General features: G+C 29.2%; 1 protein-coding gene across 3 annotated transcripts in view; it reads right to left on the bottom strand.

Annotated features, from left to right (window-relative positions):
* Positions 1-24,754, bottom strand: part of LOC129958413 (transmembrane protein 163-like) — a 74,097-nt gene that overhangs the window by 31,217 nt on the left and 18,126 nt on the right. For 2 of the 3 annotated variants that reach the window (XM_056070897.1, XM_056070896.1), the window contains exons 3-4: positions 5,911-6,039; positions 521-564 (exon numbers count right to left, since the gene is read on the bottom strand). In XM_056070897.1, coding sequence (XP_055926872.1) covers positions 521-564; positions 5,911-6,039 — 173 coding nt within the window. Of the gene's footprint in view, positions 1-520; positions 565-5,910; positions 6,040-19,417; positions 19,714-24,754 lie in introns of those variants that run through there. The other variant, XM_056070898.1, reaches the window with a different exon arrangement.

Here is a 24,754-nt window from a genome sequence, read left to right as displayed (position 1 = left end):
TTGCATTATTTGACCAATGTCCCTATAATCTAATTAATTTCTTGAGTTCAACAATTAAAATGAATTAAAAGCTCGCAAGTCTTCGATATCTGCATCATAGTAATAAAACACTTCTAGAAAAATATTCTCTTTGTTTCTCGAATGCACAGGTTTTCTGTTAGTAAAAGTTCTATTGACAGTTAAACGATTTGTAAAGAGCATTATAAAATATATAATTCAACAATATTATTGTTCTAAACGTATGATTTTTTATACCTTTTGATGTTTTATATTTTGTTCCTTTAGTATTTATAAAGGCAAATATAGTTTATTAGCAATTAGAATTAAAGTTGGGAAAGAAACATTTTCTTATTTGTTTTATTATGAATCAAAATTATTTTTTATTTTCAAATCTATTTTGTTTCTTACTAACATGATTATTAGAAAATGCATTCTCTGTAATCAATTTAGATAAATCTAAGCTGGATTAATTCTGATGAATAACATTTCGGGAGATGAAAATAGAAATGCAAATACTTACTGCAAAAGCAAAAGTAGCTGGGCTATGCCTTAAACTCGCAAAAACTGAAAATATAAAAAGAATTATAAAGATTAAAATATCATAGCTAAAATAGATAAAATATCAAAAGCTCTCTTTTAAAATGTAACTTTTCATAAATTTAAAAAAACTGATGATATACTATGATACTTCTTCTTCTTCATGAGCACAATAGCCCCTTGCAGACCTTGGCTTCCTCAACCACGCGCCCTTTTCAGCCTTTACACTATGATACTAAACGATTTAAATTTTACCTAATTTGGGTGCCAAAAAAGGAAGGGGAAGAAGAAAATATCTAAATCCTACATCGAGGTCTTTGAGACTTAACTTTTATTCATTTTTCATGCGTTTTTTGACGAAGAAATCTATCATTATTACAGTTTATTATAAAAACAAAAACGATTATATTTTCTCCTTCAAGAAGCACACAAGTAATATTTACTTCTGCAAGTCAGAAATGACAATTAAACGTGAAGATGGGTTTTTTTATTTGTCTGATAGAAAGAAGAGAAATCTTCTATGACTTAAAACCATTGTTGGTTATTTTACCTATGTATTTCTACATACAAAATTATATAATCACTTAGTGGTGTTGCAACTAAATCCACTTCGTTGCTGTAATCCAAATCAGGAAATAACAGTTCACGGTTTACTCATTTGTCATTGAATTTTGAAAAAAAGTAGAAAATGTATCATAAAAAAATCCAAAATATCTTATTCCTTAATTTTACAACTTGTACTACATCTCATTTAAAGTCACAAAATTTTTCGCCAAGGCTGAGGGAGGGTCACTCATCCGGCATCCATTCAGCATCCATTAGAGTTATCTATAAAACTGTTTTCTATACAATGGAATTATCTGCGTGAGAAGCAACATTACAAATTCGTATCACTATATATATTTTCACTATGCCATAATATTTTTAATGTGCGATTAGTTAAGTCTTTAATTTCCCACAGTACAGCAGATCTCGCATATCTCACATTGACAGACAAGAAAGACATGAACAACCTATAAAGAAATAATTTTAAAAGTCCCCACAGTTCCTATTCCAATCATTCTAAATGACTAATAAGAGAAAGTATCACCCGATTGTACCCTTGTGTGTATAAAAAAATCAATACATCTTATTCGTTAATTCTACAACCTATATCTACAGAAGATAATATATTCCTTCCGACAAGTTATAAGAACTTATATTTGCTAATACTTTATCCATAAAAATATTAGCAACGAAGAAAAATAATTTTAAAAAATCATTCCTTTCAAATCGCAAAACCAAAGAACCAGTCCCCAGCAATAAACATTGGTCCTATTATGCCACTTTTCATTTTATATGAAAATCCAAGTCCCCACAGATATGTCATCTATGTTCTTTTACCTCTCCCATCATCATCCTTTTTGGGAAGAAATTTAGAAAATCCAACTTCACTGCATATTCTTTATGGAGAAAAATCTTGATAGAATCCCTCAGTAACAACCACAGCACCATTTTCACCAACTTTTATTTCATATGAAAGTTAAGAACCCTAGATAAGTCATCAAGGACCCTCCATTTTTTGAAATATGTAGCAAAATAAAGCTTTGACAGAGCCCCCAACCTTAACAATGGTACCTTTGCAAGCACAACTAACCCACCAGAATGTTTTACATTTGTTGAGCAAGAATAATTTAAAACAGTTAAGTTCATCAAAGTTGGTTGCTATATGTAAATTAATACTATTATTATGGAGGGAGAAGGCTAATCGCTGGAGCCGGTGAATTGGTTGTTATTCTTCATAATATTATCAAATAAAACATAATGCGGTGCCAGCTGTTTTGCTTTACATTCTTAAGTAATTGCAGTTTCCCAGTATGAGAAAGAAAATCTGTTTCATCATGTTAAATTCAAAAATTTCTTCCAAACAATTCAACTTTAATGATGAAAAAATGTATTAATATGAATCAAGGAATGATCTGAAAGAGATAATAAAGTTGGAATAAACAAAATGATATTCCATTCAGTGAATCTTCTAAAAATAATTTTTGCTTAAGTTAAATTAATCATTTTTTGAAAAAAAGAATTGCCCTTATACCGTTTCAAAACAGAACGATAAACAAACCAACTCTTTCCCAGCACTCTACCACACATAGGATGGCAACCCATGGTTTAAAAAGGCTAGTTACCACTATCAAGTTATTTTAAAAAAGACTAGTTACCACTATCAAGTTATTTTAAAAAAGACTAGTTACCACTATCAAGTTATTTTAAAAAAGACTAGTTACCACTATCAAGTTATTTTAAAAAAGGCTAGTTGCCACTATCAAGTTATTTTAAAAAAGACTAGTTACCACTATCAAGTTATTTTTAAAAAGGCTAGTTGCCACTATCAAGTTATTTTAAAAAGGCTAGTAACCACTATCAAGTTATTTTTTCAAAACTGTCCTGTGACCAGTTTTCTACGTGTAGGAATTATATCTTCTAATGCCGATAAGTTTTATTTTTCAAGAGATCAGAGATGATAATTTATTTTCGTTCTTTGCAAAATAGTTTTCAGAAAGTCATTGGGAAACATCGATGGCCTTCTGATTATTAGGTTGTTAAACAAATGCGGACAAATTTTTATCTGTCGATGTGGCTGAAATGATTTTTGTGGAAATTTCCACTCATAGTATGTTCAGCATTTTATCTATTAAGGGCATTTCCATTTTGACATCAAGATGTCTGACATAAAAATGATCTGAAAAACACTGAACCACTTTATTTTTATGCAACTGATCCGAATTCTAATATCGTCAGTCCTACGTTTGAAATTAGACGATCAAATGTTAAAATGGATATATTATGAATTTGAATCCGATACTAGGCAGTTTATTTTTGCTTTATTTTCACCTTTTTTTTTTTTTTTTTTTTTTTTTTTTACCTCTTTGCAATGATTTGTAAGAGACTTTCGTAAACCAGCGGTTAAGTGGAAAGACGAATAATTTAACTTTTAATAAACAACTTTAATTATTACAAATTTAATATTATATACATATATACATTTTAATGCAAATATTTAAAAATAATCAATTCGTTAAAGTTTTTTAAGTTAGTACTAGTTTATTACTTTACAGCAATGAAAGCATTAGTTAAATTTTATTTCAACGTTTATTATAAAAGTAAGAAAAATCATATTTTAATTGCATGTCTTGAGTATTAATTATGAATTTGTTCTTTTATATAATTCATGCACATGCAAAATAAGCGTTTAATAGTGAAATATTTTAACGTTGTCTAATATGATGGTTGTTTTTGAGTAGCATAGCATTATGAATCGAATTAAGTTTATTGAGTGTTTTTTCTAACACTTCGACAAACAAAGCAAAAATTACGGTTCGAATCGTCTCGAAAGTTATCCCTCCTTTCAGGATATTGGAAGAAAAAAGATTTTACCCCTTAATAGTTATAGAGAAGTAACGATTAAGATTGAAAATTTGAGTATAAATGAAATACTTTACCATTACAATGATTACAATAATTATGTTACCCCTTAATAGATATGGGAAAATAACAATTAAGACAGAAAATGTGAATATAAACGAAATACTTTATCGTTACAATGATTACCATAATTATGTTATCCCTTATTAGAAATGGGAAAATAGCGACTAAGACAGAAAATTTGAGTATAAACGAAGTACTTTATCATTATAATGACTGCGTATAAATAGATAAGGTGATAAATACATAGAAATGAGAGACTTATAAAAGCTGCTTTAAGGCAACTTAATTTTTATATTCTTTATTTCATGAAAATTTTTAAATCAGAAATTTTAATAAAACAATTGCAAACTTTCAATTAATTAATTTTGATTACAAATTTAATTCGGTTTTTAAATTACTTATCTGTATGCTATTTGCATCGATTTATGTAGATTTATATACACAATTTCGTTTAAACAATCAAAATTAATCCATGGATTTAAAAAATTGTGTGTGTGCATCTTTTTAGAAAGAGAATGAATGCCACAAACTTTCCTATTGGTCTATCATCTTAACAACATTTCAAAATTTAAGCATCTCAGTGATAAATTGTACAACATAAACAATAGCATGAATGCCATTTCTTTTTTTAACGTTATTTTCAAAAACAGCCATATAAATTTATTCCCGCTTTATAAAATTATCATTTAATTAAAAATCAACATATCAATAATTAAATATTGATATAATTAATCAATTCTCTTTATCGACATTTTCAAAGTATAATTACCACGAATTTCCTATCTCAGCTTGTTCTCATTCCCGATGAGCTTCGCAGATCTTCAAAATATTGAATCAGCGATTTCTTATCTAGTGCATTCTTAATTATGGGTATTTCCCTCTTCTAAATTAAACATAAAAGTTCAGCCGTTAAATTGACCGCAAATCTTCCAAAGAGAGAAAATCACCGATCATTCATACAAATCCACGCTCAACGTTTCAAAATGGTCTTGAACTGGAATTCGTTAAAATTTGAACAATAATCTAAAAAATCATCGTTTTAAGGCAGTATGAAGACAACGATACTACTTTCAGTTTTTGTTTGATTTTTAGAAATTATCTTCAAAAATATCAACACTCACACTTCTACAAAGATCTAAATATAAATATCCCAAATTTGATAACGGGCTTATTAACCGTTTGCACTCGGCAAAGTAATTCGATGCATAATTATTCCCTTAATACAAAGATTTGTTTATTGTTCTGAAAAATAAATATAAATAATTGTTTTAAGTCGATTTTCTTTGAAAAATTAATCTACATCTTTTTACCATTCTGTAGGCGTTTTAACAATCAAAATTGAAAAATAAATAAAAAATGATTCACCGTCTTGAATGGTGAGGGAGAGTCACCATCCGAATGCAAAGGGTTAATAGCATGTTATAAGTAATAAACAATTTTAAAATTGAAAGTTTGGTCTTTTCTAAAAATTAAAATGATTCTTTAAAAGAAAACGATGACGCTTTTTGTTTCTAGTACTTGATAATTTACAACGTATACTTCAATTTTTTTAAAGTGTTAATTCTTCCTAATCACAATCAGTTTCATCCTCAAATGATCTTAATATATCGAGGATATAAAATCTATTCTATGATACTTTTTTCTGATTTTGATAATCATCTCGTCATAAGAATAATAATGAGTTTCAGTTTAAATAGATATTTTGTAAGAAAAATTCAAGTTTTAATGCATTAAAAATATCCTCCACATAAAAACTATATGCGCATTTATTAGATGCTATTTAATGGAGAATTAGTTTTGTTTTCATTCTGAATGCAAGCTAAATCTTAGTTTAATTTTCTATAAAATGTTTGTTAACATCGTAAATGAAAACATACAAATTGTAAGAAAGATAATGCTACTTACTAAATGCGAGTATACATAGAACTAACGAAAGAATCACTGATGTAATGCATAATGCTATAACATACAGCCGTAAATGTTCTTTCCTTTTTCTGTCTGCCAAGCTGTCATTTATCTTCAGTGGTATATCCTCTGTAAATACAGGTAATAGATATTAAATATATAGATTTGTTATAACTTCCAAGTTATTAAAATTCAAATAAATTATCTCGAACAATCTAAATATCTATCTCTCTTTTTAAATCAAACAGTTACTGAAAATAATAACAAATTTTTCCAGTTCCGCAACATGCAACTTGTCACAAAAAGGAAAACGTATCATCTGTCATGGTGCAGAAAAGAATACCGTCGTTGTTTACTTCGTTGAAAAGCAATAGATTTTAATCAACCATGTTTGTTTATAGACGGAAATCGTTTGCTGAACAAATGCTCAGCAAAGGAAGCTGGTACGTTGGATGAAAGAAAGGACGGCAAAATGATTCAAAATGATTTGAAAATGATTCAAACATAGACAACATTGAGAAGGCAAATATAATTAGTTAGGCAACAAATTGAACACAAAATATTTGAAGAAAATCATTCAATCTTCATTTATTTAATCATTCTTTTAGGAAAATTTTATTATCTTTCAAATGTAAAATAATACTTGGATTATCCATTTTTGTTTCAATTCATATTTAAAAAAATCTACGAAGAAACCTGATTACTAAAGCACATTTATGGAATAAAAATGTTTATTAATCAAATTAAAATAAATTCTGTTTACTTTTAATACGACTTTCCTGTATGGTTTTTATTTAGCAACAAAGCAATAATTCTGGAAAGAGCTACTTTGAAGAAATAGGATAATTCATAATAACTGCTATTTATTTCGGGAAAATACCATTCTATTTTTTATAACAACATAATACCATCTAAACATTTTTTTTATTTTTAATATTTGAAATAAGACTTTAATTGCATTTCATGTTATTAATACTCTATACCAGAGGTTCCCAAACTTTTTTTTTCTCGTGGACCACTTTCAAAGTTTTACTATTTTCGGTAGACCCCCTGCTGCCCGAACACTTGTACTATTATCTATTGTTCTTTTCAATTCTGTGTTTGAACTGAGTATCGAATATTTTTGAGTACCTACCTAGTGAATGATGCTACCTGTCTACGTTGATAGGTAAATCCAAGCCAAAATTTTTGTTCTTTATTATGAAAACCAGAAAATTTTTCGTGGATCCCCACCTACAACTTGTGAACCCCTGTTTTCTTTTCACGTCTACGTGGACCCCCGTGTAGTCTCCTATGGACCCCTGGGGGTTCACCTGGACCACTTTGGGAACCTATGCTCTATACCCATTCTACACAAAATATTTGAGATTTATTGTTAAATGTTTCTAAAATTTAAATTTTTTAAAGACAATTTTTTTACATCCTTAAGGCTTTTTTTAAATATGCATATTTTTTACAAAAAAATTTTGCAAGTACCTCATAACATAGGACATAAATCTGGGTATAGGTTTTCATCTGCTACAAATCTTCGATTTTTTTTATTATTGTTAAACATACAAAAAAAACTCTCAGAAATGCATTTATTTTGGCTTTGAAATTTTTTGAAACAATTATTACACATTTTAGAACTAATTCCACACGCAGTTCCACCAGTATATATTTCAGAAACATTCATAAAAAAAATTCGCAAATGTTTCAATTGTTGCTTAAAGTTTCGAAAATTAGTATATGATCAAAAATAAAACATAGTGAAATATCAATTTAAAGTTTTCCTCCCTCCAATAGCATAATATTAAATGCATAAAATAGTCTGTAACTTTTAGAAAATGCTGATTAACTTATTTTAAACTGCTTACCACAAACAATTACAAGAATTTGGGAAAATAAAATATCATCCTTGTATAATGAATATATAAAAGAAAAACAAACAAAAGACCAATATTTCATAATTCTTAAGCTTAACAATTATATATATAGTATAAGAACATACATATGCTCTTTTATCCCCATTATTTTTAAAGCCTTCAATTGTACACGTGCAAAACGGAAAAATGGCCCTAACTGAAAACTTTCATTTTATGAAGAACATTTCACAAATAAAACATGTCAAAATTGAAGAATTGCATCCTATATTAGTTTAAATAAATAATTTAAAAGATTTCAGTAGAGATTATGTCAAAAAATTCGATATTCATCAAGTTCGCATGTAGCCGATAATCTGCTTGCTAACTGGTGTTGCAACATCATTTACTCTCCCAATGCCCATTAAAAATTGTTAATAAAAATACAGATACAACTCTGGGATTTTACAGGTATATTTAGAATGATTAAAGCAATTGTGAGAACTAATAAAATATATCAATATTTCGATACATTTTAATGTCACTTTAAAATAATTATATATATATATATATATATCATCATAACTATAATTGTGTAATATTCAGTTTGCTTATATCGATGAAGCGTCATTGAGAACATTTTCATTTTAGAACAGTTTAACGAGAAGAAACAACGATATTTTGGGAAACCAAAGGAATAAAAAACTCTTTTGACGGTTATTTTTATAAAATGATTCTGATAGCTAAGGTTTCCATGAATTAATGATTAAATTAAAACTAACTGAATTTATAATTGGACAAGAAAATATTATTAAAATATGATGAAAAAATCTTGTTTTTCTTGATTTCCACTACTCTGAGGAACAAAGTGGAATTTTTGATGCCTCTGGTGCATATAAAAATATACAGGATGCGCCCACATATAGCTCAAATGTAAATATACGGGGTATCCACCCTTAAATTCAGAATGGGGATAGTTATAGACATAAAAGTATTATCTATGTACAGTAAGATGCCTGAGCGCCACACGGTGTGACCATTTACAGCAGCATCTAGTAGCAAAACTCGGAGTTTTTATCTTAAAAACGATAACAGATAGGTGAATATACTGTTTACAATTTATAGAGCATTGTGTATTGAATACAAAAAGAATCTTGTAGACATGAATATTTAAAATAAAGCGCCTAAAGCACGCATCTGTTTGATCGCTATTTTCGAAACTGTGGCATAATGAATCGATTATATGTCTCTGGAAAAACCTCATTTTAATTATCTTGAAGAAATTTGGTGTTTATTTGCACTGATTAACATCTTTACAAGCATTAATGACGGGAAATGCCCCTCAAATTTATCATGAATTCTTAGAGGTTCAACCATCATTCCTTGTAGATATGACAAGGGATTTCAAGAGCGTGAGGATGAGGCATTCATTTCGGGTAATGATGTATGCAAGAGATAGAATACCCATAACTGGAAGGCAGAAAATTCTAGATCTAAAGTCGAAATTTGACATTAAAGTATCCTATTAATATGTTTTGCAATTTCCATTAACAAGGTAACAAGCAGTATAAAGTAGCATACGATAATAACACAAATTCAAATATTTAGCTAACGATTTAAATTATCATTGATACGTTTAGTTAATAATTATAAATGCCAATATAAGGATTCGCTAGCAAGATCTGAATTACAAAATGTAATATAATAGGTATTTTTGAAAAAAAACTACAGATTCTTACATTTAAATGACGTCTACATCAATTATTAATGATGCGATTGCAACAATTAGTAATTGCTAAAGAGTTTTGATAATTTTGCTTAATTTCATTTAATTCGTTTGAAGTATACTTTAAATGTGAATAGCAAAAAAAATATATCAAAAGATTAGCCATTTTTTACAGTGGTTCTCAAAGCTATGGTATTTATGATTTTCTTTCTACTACCATCTGATCAAAATTGCGAGATCCATCCCAAAAGTGCTTTTGCGTTGCTTCGAAGCGGAACGCAAATATAACTAAACAAAGTAAAACTTTGTCAGATTTATTTTGTTATCAATCACTTAGAGATTCAATCAACTTTCCATGTTTGCATGATACAGACCATTGAGGCACGCTTTTCGCGTAATAAAAATAAAAGGTAGAATACCCATCATTGGAGGATAGAAAGTTCTAAATATGTTGTCAAAGTCCGACAACAAGTTCTCTGGTCGATTATTTTTTGTGTAATTGCTATTAACAGAATAACAGGCCCTTTAATTTAATTAGTAAGTGAAGTTCCGATATAATCGCAAACAGCAAGAAGAATTAAATTAGTCTATTGACAAGTAAGTGATCTACACTTCTGCCTTCCGTGACAAAGTTTTTTTCGAAATGGCTTTCAAACAAAAACAACTTTTATGTGCTCTAATCTAGATATTGGTGTGCTCTAATCTAGATATTGGTGTGCTCTAATCTAGATATTGGTGTGCTCTAATCTAGATATTGATGTGCTCAAGGTGTCTTTACTTACTAAACAGATTATGTTCTACAACACTGCAGAAGACATTTTCAATACATATATTAAATTTACGAGAAATGTTTCGTTAAATGTTAATTCCGAATTTTGCCATAACATGGATCTGTAAATATTTTCATCATGTCGCCACTTGACAATACTTATACCACTTTTATTATTATAGAAGTCATTGTTCTAAAATTAAAGAAGGGGGGGGGTCACCTTTTATGTTATACTTTTATGTTTAGATAAGGATTGCCTTTTTTGTTTTGTCCTGCATAAAACGGCAACGAAATAATCACCTTCATGGAATATCTTAAAGGAATCATTTAAAAATACTTCTTTCTATATTACCGCTTTAAGAAATAAATTCATAAAAAAAATCTGGCTTTTAATGGAAAAATCACTTTCGGAACTTTGATCCAGATGATTAAAAATATTTTTTTCAACATTGGTCAATTTATACGAGAGTTTTGAATTCAAAAAGTGAATTTTAACTTTGATTAATACAGAAAACAAGATTATCTATGCAATAATGGAAAAAAAAATTCCTTAACCCCTTCGTATACAATGACATGACTGACTCGCACATCGAATTACTGAATTTTTAGTTTTAGCCTGCAATTAAGGGATATAATTAGGTATTTAAAATTGCAAAAATCACTTAAAAACGTTTCAGTATCTCAAAGGCTCCTTATATTACTATAAAATCAAAATAACAATAAATGCCCAAAATAGTATGTATCATCTAATTAGGAAATTAAATAAATTCGTATGTCAGGAAGTTGAGCATAATTTTATATTCGCTTTTATATATATTAATTAATATACATAAGAATTGCATGCTGCCGAAGATTCTTATTCAGATATTCTAGAATTTTCTTTCACACGATAAAAATGCGCCTAATGCATATAGATATCCAGACAACACTGTTGTAGCAATGAAAGCTACTTCATTCCAGGAAAAAGAGACGTATTGTAACAGGTGTTCTAACAGAATCACATGAGAGAGTTTCGAGCAATATATGATAAAATCTGTGATCTCTTGTCTTGCATTTGGAACTAACCTTTAAACCAGTATTAATTTACTTTTATTTATCCAGGCGGTTCAGATTTTTAGCTTGTGGGACTTTAGAACAAAAGTAAATTTCAGGGTTTATATAAATATTCCGAGAAAGAAGGCCCTCCACAGTAGAGATGGAGCTAAAAGGTTTGCCAGTAATTCATATTAAAACGCCATTTCTAGAACTTTAAATATATGTTGCGAGAACAATCTTCTTAATAAGGCCTAAAACAATCATGAAATCTAATGAGGAAACTAAAATTAAAATAAAGTAACACATCATGAATAGATTAAGTATAATGTTGAATCTAACTGAGGAACTTTTTTGCATTTTCACAAAATATTCTATAAAGAAAAGGAGATTTTGTTTGTTTCATAATCTCACAGCTACCTCAAACAATCATTTAGAGCTTTTCTGCTTTCCGTGCATCCATTTTTCCTGTCATTCCCTCATAATCGAATTAAACAGTGTTCGGATAGATATCTGAAGAACAAACAACGCTCCTTTTTCAAGCGGATTCAAGTAAGGCTCGATTTACATCTAGTCAAACAATATTTATCGTAATGGTATAATCAAGACAAAAAAAATCTACATAAGCTTGATTTGTAAAATTCTGTAAAGGAAAGCTCATCTTTAATTTAAGTTCGATCGGATCCCAAAGACTTTCAGGCTGAATGCTTTAACCAATCTTATTTCCCTTGTCATGTTAAGAGTTACAATAGTTGTATCAAAAAATCTCGAGAATGGCTCTATTTAGTGACAACAAATGACATCACAGAATTCTGTTGGTAACGAGTGCGACCTTAATATCGCTGTGTTAACATCAAGGGTATCTAAGGAAGATTTCATTGTGTGTGTGTGTGTGTGTGTGTGTGTGTGTGTGTGTGTGTGTGTGTGTGTGTGTGTGTGTGTGTGTGTGTGTGTGTGTGTGTGTGTGTGTGTGTGTGTGTGTGTGTGTGTGTGTGCAACAGATTGCAATTATGAAAACTACACTTTTTTTATGAAACGATGATGGATCGGATAAATCCTAATGTTAGCATGGTGATATCACTCGCCACACTGCTTTACCACGATTGAAAATCACTATCTCTGTAAATACAACCTTGTGCTGACATTTACTGGCTGTCAAGAAAACTAATCTTGAAACTCCCTTATACGCCAATATAAGCGAAATTATATTTGGGAGTAAGAGGGGATTCTTATCACCTTCAATTTATTATTCTACTAACTTTTGGAGCCGGCGTCTTGGCTTAGAGGTAGCACGTCTTCCCCGTGATCTGGACGTCCCGCGCTCAAGTCCTAAATCGGGCATAGTTGTTCTTTACCCTGTGTTCTATCTGTGAGTTTTGTGAATGAGTCCCCCCCCGGTAAAAAGGAGTTGTATAAGCGAGTGTGTGAGAGTCATCTTCATATGAGCTAGAAGTCAGATTTCTGCCCTCGAGTGCTCAAGGGTCTTTACCCTCAAAAGCTGCTGCACAAAATTCGGCTTAAAATCGCTGACATTCGTCAGCGGGCTTGTATAAGTGCCATAAGAAACAAACTAAATTTCGGAAAACACTCATCACTAAATCCTTTTTCTTGGCATGAAATAATATCCTACGATCCTCTTAAAATTCCAATGATATACAGGGCCTCTCTGAATTCATGAACCAAACTTTAAAGGTAAATAAAATACATACACAGAAGCATTCTTTGTAAAGCAATATGAGGTCGGAAATGAAAAGTGTAGGCGGAGGACAAAGCAACCTGCATTTAATTTCTTGACATGTAATGTACCGCTCTCGCAAAGCTGATAGTGTAAACGTGGGGGGAAAAATGTGTAATCTGGTTTTCTCCTATTCTGAAACTTTCATGGTACAACCTTAAAGCATCTCTTTCGTTACAATTCGCATCTCCGTACATAAGATGCATGTCTGCCTTCTCAGAAAACGAAAATCGCTCCATCACGCACAAATATTCTCTAACGGCAAGGAATCGTTTGAAGCTTACGTAATGTCATTCAAAGTCAATAAAATTATTTTGCAGACGGTTCGGTAATGCAAATCAAATAAACTTCCAGAACTATTCATTATTTTTCTTCCTAAAAATTCGTCTTTATTTAAGCTACGTCATTAAACTTGTTTGTCGTCTGCTCGAAAAATATTATGTAAAAGAGTTTTTCTTTTCGTTTCCTCGGCCTCTTATTTTTTCCACCAACACTTTTCATTTCCGACCCCATATTGCTGTACAAAAAATGTTTCTTGATGTGTATTTTACCTATCCGTAAAGTTTGTCAATGAATTCAGGGATACCCTGTATTGCACGTCAATTGAGTTGAGATTCTAGGACTTCTATTATGCCTAACAGGACCCAGCTACTATTTATCAAAAAAATTGCAAAAGAAACCCTACAGATATTTAGTACCTTTCTTATATATTTATTTCAATCTATCTATTCACTTATTATTAAATTGCTCTCGATACCATGCTAAAAGAATTTGTAGTATATCTCGAGGAAAGATAACTGCGTTTACCTTTTTGTTATCAGAATTCATTTTATTTTCATGAGAAAATGCAATAATGGCAAAATAAAGAAAAAAGCATTATCTGCATCCCTCCAGTAACATCATTGTAATTAAATATATATATATTTGTAGATATTAGATACTTTAAATGAAGTATACCTCTTTATTCTGCCCTTTCTGGTCGGTGCCGAATGTCATGTTTGAATGGACGCACTCGGGTTTGAGAGAGTCTGAGGTGACAACCTTGGTGTCCAGGCAAGAACTAATGGATTCATGACCCGGATTTACCGAATTTTTTTAGATAAATTTTTCGGGAAAATCAACTTAAATATTATATATAGTAATTTTCCGGTGCAATAAATAAGTCCTTGAATCAAACGAATAATTATGTTGTTGTTTCTAATGGCACTTGCCATGGACAAGCCCACTGATTCAAAGTCAGCGATTTTAAGCCGAGAGAGAGCGTCTTTTGTTCCAGTAGCGCCAACTAGGGCCAAGAGTACGATTATGCTACTCACGCATCACATTCGCTTGCACAGCCGCTTTTTACAGGGGGGCACATTCACACATCTCACAGATGAAGATGAAGAACAACCATGCCCGAACCGGGACTCGAACCCAAGACGCCCAGATCACGGGGAAGACGCGCTACCCCTATACCTGGACGCCGGCATGAATAACTATATCTCGACGAGTACATATACATTTACGAGTACAAAGGGTTAGTATACAATAATCTCTATTAACATCGGAGAATGGAAATAACAAAGAATATTCGAAATTGACTTCGTAATCTTCAGTTACAATCAAATAATAATAACTCATAATAGTCAAAATAACTTCAGCAGAATGTCTCCTCGAAACTTTCTTACATACTCTCTAATAAAAGTATTGTACTCTGCCCCCCTCACATTCATGTCCTCCCTAAAACAGTGGACCTTTGGCAAGGAGGTGAACTACACGAGTGCTCAGATTTTTATTTTCAGATTCTTAAACATGAGAGTTTTGTACTTCTCAGTAAAATAAAGAAAATAGGATATGAATTTTAGACAACTTTTTTCCGACAAAATGAAACCAAAATTTGCTACAAAATTACAATTTTAATAGAAAGATTACCTACCAAATTTCATTTAAGTCGTCGCTTTTTTGAGCTGTAAGCATTTACATGTATTCTAAAATACAGACCACTGTCTACCTTTCGACAGATATTGTTCAAAATTTGATATTAATATAAAATTTAGACGTTAGATACCAAATTTTATTCACCTAGCTCCTTCCGTACTGTAGCTATCATGTATTCATTTGTATTCGAACAGCCAACCAGATTACCTTGAAAAGATTTCGTTCAAAATCTGACATAAATCTACAAATTTGATATAAAAACCATATATCAAATTTCATCAGTTTATCTCAAAAAATTTTTATTTATTGCGTTCACAGGCAAACAAAAAACATGGCTACAAAAAAAAATTTTTGAACTCCAGGAGATCTAAAAAGTGAATATTCGTTAAAATCTGTAGGTCAAATTTTTTGGGCGATTACAATATTTTCTCTTTGCGTAATTCGTATATAATAAAATAAAAAATATTAAAATACGAAATTTAAAGTTACATTTATAAAACAATATCATTTACATAGTTAAAATATTATATGCTTTATACTGTTTTATTTTTATAAATCATTGATTTTTTTTTTACATTTATTACACATTGCTTAAAATATTTTATTAGATATGGTATTAATCTTTTTCGATAATTGTTCTGCTACACAAAATGTTGAAATGAAAGTTTTAAGGGGAAAATGTAAATGAGAAAGCATGACAATGGAATGACGTCCGCGTGACTTTATTTGAATACTGAAATGTTATGCTTGTCACAAGACTAAGCAAATGTTTTTCAGTCAGACAGTCCTTTCTTTCTGGAAGAATCATTACGTGGTTTAGTGGCAACTTCATTCAAAGTGTTTATTTGATAAATACTAACATTTTCGGCAAATTTATAATACATCTTCTTATTTCGAGAATTTGTACCTACTCATTCTCCCAGCTGAAACCATAAAATTTAAACAAATGAAAAACTGAACTAAAGAAGAAGAAAAAAGAAAATTAAATATTTCCTGCAATCGCATGTGATGAGGATGTGTGACTTGTTCAGCGAGGTTTCAGATGGAGCATTTATTTTGTATTGAAATATTTTGTTTTTAATGCTTCTAGCTATCAAAAGCGCTGGCCGAGAAGGTAGCGAACGATGAGAGTTCTCATAAAGCCCTACTAATTTTACACTATGCATTACTAATTTTACAAAAGGAAAATGTCTTTTATGTTTGGTTGATTGTTTTTTAATACGGATAATCATACATTTTAATATCATCATCCGATTTGCGGGCATTTCACTACTAGCGATACAAGGCAAGTTGGATGCTTTCAGTCTCACTACAAAATTGAAATTTTTTTTTTTTTAATTTCTTGAGATCTTATTGAGAGCGATATACATTCTTAGACATTTATCTATTAGATCTGAATTAGATTAAGAAATAATTATGATGATGTAATAATGAACGAATGTACTATAAAATAATTAAGAATATGTAACACAAATCGCGTATCGAATAATTTGCATGTTAAGTTATATTTTATACGATTATCAGGCAATCATTTTAATGTTTTGATTTATTAAAGATTATTTTTATGAATTAAATGTTAATTTTATAAAAATAATTTAACTATGTAAGATTTTTTTAGTCCATATTACATCAAAATGTGCAAAGTCATAAAAAGTGAAATGCAATAAATTATTTTTTCACGAAATTTATTTCAGTGCCTCACATATCAAATCTGCATTTGTCTCTGCTTTTTTCGGGCCAACCCTGATTATCAAAAAAAAAAGTATACAAAGGAAAAATATTGTAATCGTCAAAAATTCAAACACGAGATTTTGACGAATTTCCGCTGTTCAAGTCTCTCTGAGACCGAAAAACACATTTTTGGAATTATATCCACTCGTCTGTCTGTGAACACGATAACTCTAAGCTGGAAGGCCAAGATTTTATATGGACTTTACACCAAATTGTTAAATTTCTATAAAATTTTGAACTAAATTCATTCAAAGAAAATCTACTGTCTCCCTGCCAAAATGCAGGGTTTTTTTTCAGTTTTAGGTATATTAATGTCCCGTTTGAAGCAACACTAGGGCTATTTTGGCACGGACCTCGTAATTTTGAACCGCGGTCAGATGACGAGGACGACACCTGAGCTGGCACCCCCCTCTCCACACCACACCAGCGGGAGGACGTTTGGTCAGGATGGACGTGCAACAGACCCTCCTACACGACGGTTTTTCGGTGGAATCGGGTCTCAAACCTGAAACCCTCTGGTCCGAAGCCGAGACCTTACCACCAGGCCACCGCGGCCCATCTGCCCAAATGCAGATGAACGGAATTAGTACAAAACGTGAAGAGTTAGATAACTGAAATTTGGTTTACAGATTTAGTATCTAAAATGTAGATCCGTGTTAAATTTGAAGTCAAATCCAACTAGTAGTTAACTGTCTGTCAGTCTATGCTTTCACATGCCTTCAAAAGCGATAATTCAAAAACATAACAACTCAGACAGTTGAAATTTGCTTCTAAAGTATAGATTCTTATCAAATTTTGAACCAAATCTGTCAAAGAATTAGCCTCTGTCGGTTTCTACTTTTGCATGCATGTCAACGCAATAACTCAAAAACGTAATGACTCAGATAAAAGGTATCTGGTACATGATCTTGTGATGTCAAGTCAATGCCTTGTTGCATATCAAATTTTGGTTGCAATCAGTCCGAAAAAAGGCACATAAAATACATATCCAATTTTCTGATACTTGTGTATTAACCCTAGTGTGTGCCAGAGATTAATCCCCAAAATTCGCACACTAAATTCAATAAAAACTCTAGGCTCACGCCAAAGACCGATATTTCGTAACTATTTTTGAATTGTGTCATATAATTAATACACAAGTACAGGTTTTCTTTACTAAGCTAGGAAGCACACAACTTTCATGTAGGGTACTCTGAAAATAAAAATCTTCAAAGGGGCATTTTCAAACGCAAATTTTGAAATATTCTCTGAGCGTATAATGTGTGATTTTATTATTTGTGCTACTTAAATTACCATGCTAGTTTTCATGCATTATGTATTAATTTGCATATATATTCATTTCAAACTGCTATTTTATTATTATTATTATTATTATCATTGCAAAAATCTCATTAATAGCAGTCTCGAAGTTCATTAAATAAGTGATATTAAATAAATATATATTATAGTATAAGTAAATTCAATTGAAATGAAATTATTTCAAATTGTTTATATGTGGATAGTATGAAACATTAGATAGCTGCCTTCAGTTTATATATTAAAGATCGCAAAATTTTTGATGAAACTAAAAGCATCCCTTAATTCTAACAAATTTTATTTGTATGATGTATATTACACTTTCAATAATTTTAAAGAGTTTTTGTGTAATGCCCATTTTTGGTACAATGTTTTTCACTGCTTTTAAAAGAGAAAGAAAAATATTAAAATTAATGTCTAATATTTTATGTTAAATGTAATATTGCTTTACTCTTATATTCTGTATTTCAAAATGCATCTTATAAAAAACGTTCTTTGTTGCTCATTTTCTAAACATTAAATGAAAATCTCAATGATGTAATTCTTGCTTTCTTTTTAGCGTCAAAAATGATTGAAATTGAAATAATCATAAGAAATGGAAGCAGCTTTTAGAATTGCGTACTAAAAATTTGAAATTATTTTTTATTTTCATAATTTTCTACATTTTATTCCTTTATTTGTAATTCATTATTATAAATATTATAAAACCTTGAAATTAATTTTTCATAAATTCACTATCAGCTGATATCATTCGTATGAAACCAAAATCTTATTAAATAAACTGATTAATTGATAAGTGAGTTTCGAAAATACTAAAATAGCACAATTCCATAAAGAAGCATATTATCATCATACAAGTGAACATAATTTCAAAATTCCAACCCATAAAGCAATTAGAGACACATCGGTAAACATATTCTATCATTACAAAGAAAAAACAAATCAAGTTAAATGATATTACGTAGTAAATAGCCGAAAAGCCATATCATGAATTTATCAAATGAAAATACTTTAATTAGAAATAAATCGAACCCAGTGAAACAGTTATTAAAAGTTTAAACAAAAGATTAAATTCCTTTTAATAAGAGGCACAAATATTTTGTATTCATTTAAAAAAATGGAAAGGCTCCCATCATTATTCAATTTTAATGTTTACATTATTTCTAAGACATGAAATATTGCATGAATATATGCATAAGCGGTTATTATATTTCAATTTTAGTAATTGAATTGCTTCCTCACATTCAATCTCTAAATTCACTTATGAATTTATCTATGTTAAAAAGAATCTTAGAAAATCTGAACAAGAACTATCCGAAAACATTTTAACAAGAATTTCTGAGAAAAGATACCATAACAGCAAAATACTAATACGTCAGACATTTAAAAAAAAATAACAAAAATAATAACATAACGAAATAATAATACTTAATAACAAATTATATTTTAAAACTCACCTCTTCCAAAAGATTTGCTTATACTTTCTATAAAACTCAAGGAGTTACTGCTAACGAAATCTTCGTCGAGACCCATATGACTATTATCCGATCAACATTTCCTGTATTTGACGAAGGTCACTGAAAATAACCGAAAACAATCGGCGAGGTTTTCATTCACTGCGAAATCAAAAGTTTTTCCTCGTAACAATTTTTCCTCAGTCAAACAGAGCGCTAAAAACTAAGTTCAATCGCGATATCTAAATATGAAAGAATACTGTACAACATTCAAGAAATCTTCTAATCCTGGCCTATGTGATAACAAACATTTTAAAATGATAACTTCCAGTCGTTGCATGAAGGTAGATAAACGCTGATTAAAATTTCATTCTGTGGGGTTTTCTAAACTTTTCACCATGCATCACCTTTTCAAGATACCGAATCGGTAAAATATATGCAATGTGATTGAATATGAGATAGAATATATTCTAGAAAAAGGAATAGAATCTATTAATACATTCCAGAAAAAGGAATAGAATCTTTTAATACATTCCAGAAAAAGGAAGTTACGATCACTTATTTAATAATATAAGATAAATGTCTGTAAATTCGTGCAAAATGATGCATTCATTGAAATAAATTTATGCTCACTTGAAACAGTGGAAATTATATTTTGAATAAATTGCGCATTGAGCAAGAGAAAAGTAATTGTGTGATGACACAAAAAGACAGTACAAAGCTAGTTTCTGGATAATATAGTCAGTGGTTAATTTGTTATATGATTGTTCCATAAGGTGAATTGATTCTATTAATATGCTCTAATGAAATTCTTCCTATAAAGCAAGAGAATTAATTTATTTTAAATTTATTTTTATTTAACAGAATGCGAATAAAAACAACAAATACACATTTTAATCAGATAAGAATTTGGGCCTTATTGCAAAAGAATGCAGTGCAATTGATTTCTCTGTAGGGCAATAACGTTTTCTAGATTGGTATAATGTTCCAAATTTATTGCAACAGCCCTAACAGAGAAACCATTCATAGATATAGAACTAAACTGTAAACAATGGTCTAACCATATGAATTTTAAATCAATGTTAATCAATCAAGGAATAATTCTTCTAGTAAATATAAGTGTGATCTTTGGAATGGTTTATGATTAAATCATGTAAATTTCATGGAGAAAAGAAATACAAGAAAACTAAATTAATATAATCAGCTGCGAAATTGTTTATTGAAATTCCGAAATATGTGACTTTTATAATTCTGTATGTTTTCAGTGAATGCTTTTTAACAGTATTCTGAGCTATTAATTCTCTTAACATCAGTTATAAATATTTTGTAATTACCAAAACGCAGACAGCCTTACATGTATTCAACATAAATTTTATGCTATTTATTATTTTAATGCTTTTACTTCACTTCGCATGCTTCATGCTCACATCTTCATGTACTACTGAATTGAAATATTGCACTTTGAGAATAGAATATTTTAATAATTTTAGGACTCTTAATTGTCAATCATAATATTAATTTAGCTGAAAATTGATTTTACAGAGTTGGGGCTATTTAGAAATTAATTTAAAAAATTATTAATTTTTAGATTCCATGAACTTCGCAACCATAAATTATAAAATATAATAAAGATTAAAAAGAAGGAAATAATGAAGTAAAGATTTTGAAAGCCGTTTTATTAGTGTATTGAACAAACGGAAATAGTACATTTTATCAAAAATCAATATTATAGAAATTAAGACACAATACAGTGATAAGAAAGTAATTCTTTTTATATTCGTTGAAAATTGAAATATATGATAAAAAAACCTATGAATATAATTACCTTCAGAAATTTTTTTATGAATTTTACCTAATTTATTTCACAGAATTTTTAATATTACAAATACTGATTAGTTTCTCATGTATACCTTCCAGTTGACCCATATAGAGCAATTTTTTTATTTCTTTGCAAAAGTTATGTACATTTATGTAAATGATTGTAAAAAACAGGAAAAATCATTAGAAAATTAATTTTAAGTATACTTTTTTATATTTTTTATTGTTATTAAAAATTAAATTTAAGCAATTTTTAATAGAGAAATGTCAGCAAATATCAGTAAATTAAAATTTCTTTATTAAATAACTTACTAAGTAAATATTTATGAATAAATGATACATTATTAATTATTAAAAATTGATTAATTTATTATTAATTAAATATCTCAAAAATATCCAGAAAAGGCAAAAGTATTAATTGATGCAAAAAGGCATTATTATTTTTAACTATTTTAGTCTAAGTAAATTTTTAATATTATACATAATTCACAGAATCCACAGTTTTCAGATAAATACTATTTTCATAATTAAATGATGATCAAAATTTTAAGTAAATAATGAATAAATAGTATTAGGTGAGCGAAGGATTTCAGAATAGAAATATTTTATCTTGTTCAGAAAATGCAAGAAATTTCGCTTTTCCAATTTTTAAAAAGAGAATTGCATAACAGAAGTCATTTTTACGTTTACGATCGTTACGTTTTTTAACGTAAGATCGCAATAACGTATTTTCAACAGTATAAGATAACATGTACTCAAGGAAGTAATAAAATATTGAATTTAGTACTTACAAGCAATAAAATTTATATTATACGAATATAAATTATTATTGACAACAGGAAAATCGGTAAGTTAGAGCAAACTGCGTGTTATTTCCTCGTTGCATATCAGAAAATACATGTATTCCCTATATTCTTGCTTTTTGGAATAATTTTGCTGAATTAAATATTCAGTCAATAATTTACATATTTTTTACTCTGAAGTGAGATAGCTTTTGTTAAGCTAATTAAATAATCTTATTCTAATTATTTTAATTTCAATTTTTTTCAGTATTTATTCTTTCACACATTTTTATATAAAATAAAGCATCTGTTATTTAAAAACTAAACAATGAGCAACAGAAGTTTAATCCATGTTGATGTTTTCAAATTATTTCTAACTCATGCTTTTATTTTAAAAAAATTTTTACTTGTTAAATATCAAATTATCAAAATTAAAATTTTAGAAATTAAAATATGAATGTTATTAATCTTTGGTTTTATAAAAAAGGGTGACGAATGAAAATATAATCATCATAAAAGGAATTTATAACTAACATTATAATATAAATGATTTCATTTAGGATAGCTAATTACGTCATTTATTATAAAATATATATTAAAAAAAGGTGCAACTTCAGCAATAATGGTTATTTTCGTTTGCGTCACATCTTCAAGAATTCTATAATTTTATGAATAAAGTTAGGTACATAAATATAAAATATTTATTTGAAAGTTTGTGTTCTTTCATTTTGATAAAGCAGCATATTTTCTCACTAAAACGTGAGCCAGCTATAACACTTAATGAAATAAATCCATTTAAATAAATTACTAGTTTCAGTAAATTACTTTTTCCCGAAGAAAATTCTAATTCAAAAGTAATTCATTAAATTCGATTGTGAAGCATAATTAATGCATGCTGGGTGTTTATTCTAGAATTTTGAGTATTAACGTTGAACGCAGCAGGGTGTTTCTTCTAGAACTTTGATTATTAACATTGAGCGGAGTTTAATAGTGCAAAGCCCATTTTTTTTCATATGCTACGCTAAACGCGTGATATATGCAAAAATCGCGTGATCAAAGCTTCAGGTTAGTACTTGGTATGTGTACACAAATGGAATGGAATACAAACACATCTCAAGAAACATGGAGCGAAAGAGCTACGCGATCGATTGAAACTTCTTTTAATTCACGTAAAGTTGTTTTTCACTTTCGTTAAACATAGTGAGAAAAACAATTATCACAAAGTATACTTACTTGAAGGTTTCATCGTGATATATTTTGTTTTGAACCAGAGAAAAAATGGAAAGATTTCTATAATAATAATTAAACTTCTTGCAATGAAAACATTATGATTTCCAACTTAAATTTTTATATTACTCAAACAATTTATCTCTACAAAAACATTTAAACCTAATCCCAAATCCAACATTGTACTTCCAAGTGAATTCAACGCAGTTGTAGGTTCATAATGGTATAATTTAAGACCTCTATTTTTGAATAGCATTTTCATTGAGAAAGACAACACCTAGATATGCTTCACTTGGATTGTACGAAATATATTTGTACAAAAATATATTTTTAAAAATTAAAGGAGCTATAATAAAAAATTATATTAATGGAATGTTCACATGCCATTCACTATTATTATTTTAATCATTTTGTAAATAATTTTAGTAATATAACTGATTTTTTTTAAAAAAAAAAGCTATTTTACTTAAAACTAATCATCAAGAAAAGAAAACTACATGGAGTGATTCATGATCACATAATACATGTCAGAAATAAAGTCGTGACGTCACAGCACAATGTGAGATAACTTGCAGTTAGAAGCCAGATGGCATGTGCAGTTACTTTTATTGTACGACTGTGATGTTTCTTAAATTGTTCCGGTTTGTTTATCAAATACTTCGAGACTGAAACAACTTTGAAGTGATTCTGAAAGATGATTTTTTTTTTCAAGTTTCACATCATAAAAAGAAATCTCGGGCATTTATAATCGAAATGAGAGTTTGAATTTTGTTGAAAATCTTAATTTGAAATTACTTGGTTAGCATCAAGAATCACTGATCATAAACTGCTGAATAAAATATATATAACAATTTTAAATACATAGAGTACATGAAAGATTTAGCTTAGATTTCAACTATCTGACATAGTGTTAAACTTTTCTTGATTTTTGGATTACAAAAGTCTCTAAATATAACAATGAAAACAATCTAAAATTAATTTTTCTGATTGATTCTAAGGATAGTAAATATATTTAAAAAACAAAAAAATGGTGATAGTTCGAAGTTATTTAGAGAAAAAATCGCATCTTTTAACAATTTTGCAAAAAACTTCTCTTTAAAATGGTACATTCGAACGGAAAATAAAATGAATAATCGAAGAATAACAGCAATTTATCTTTCGACTGCGTGTGTTTGCTGAACTGAGACAAGGATTTCCTCCTTCAATAAAGAATTATGTATAAGAAAAGGGAGCTTCAGTTTAAAATAATCGTAAAAATATCCAACTCTATATATTTTTAAGGAGTTGTTATCTTAAACCTAGAATTTATGTAGTTCTCTATTTTTTTTAATTTCGCGTAGTCCAACAGGTGTTTAATTTATTAGAAAAGCATTTTATTAAGGGTCAAGATTGCTTATGCCATACAAAATTTCAATAAAAATAAACAAAATTAAATATTCGACAAAAAAAATCATTGTTTTGTTTTAATTTTAGGATAGTATGAATAATTTTTTTTAATTTTGGAGACATTATC

This window comes from Argiope bruennichi, chromosome X1 (genome assembly GCF_947563725.1).
Source record: "Argiope bruennichi chromosome X1, qqArgBrue1.1, whole genome shotgun sequence".
Lineage (NCBI taxonomy): Eukaryota > Metazoa > Arthropoda > Arachnida > Araneae > Araneidae > Argiope > Argiope bruennichi.
The sequence above is the reverse complement of the archived record's forward strand: the minus strand, read 5'-3'. Positions and strand labels throughout refer to the sequence as shown.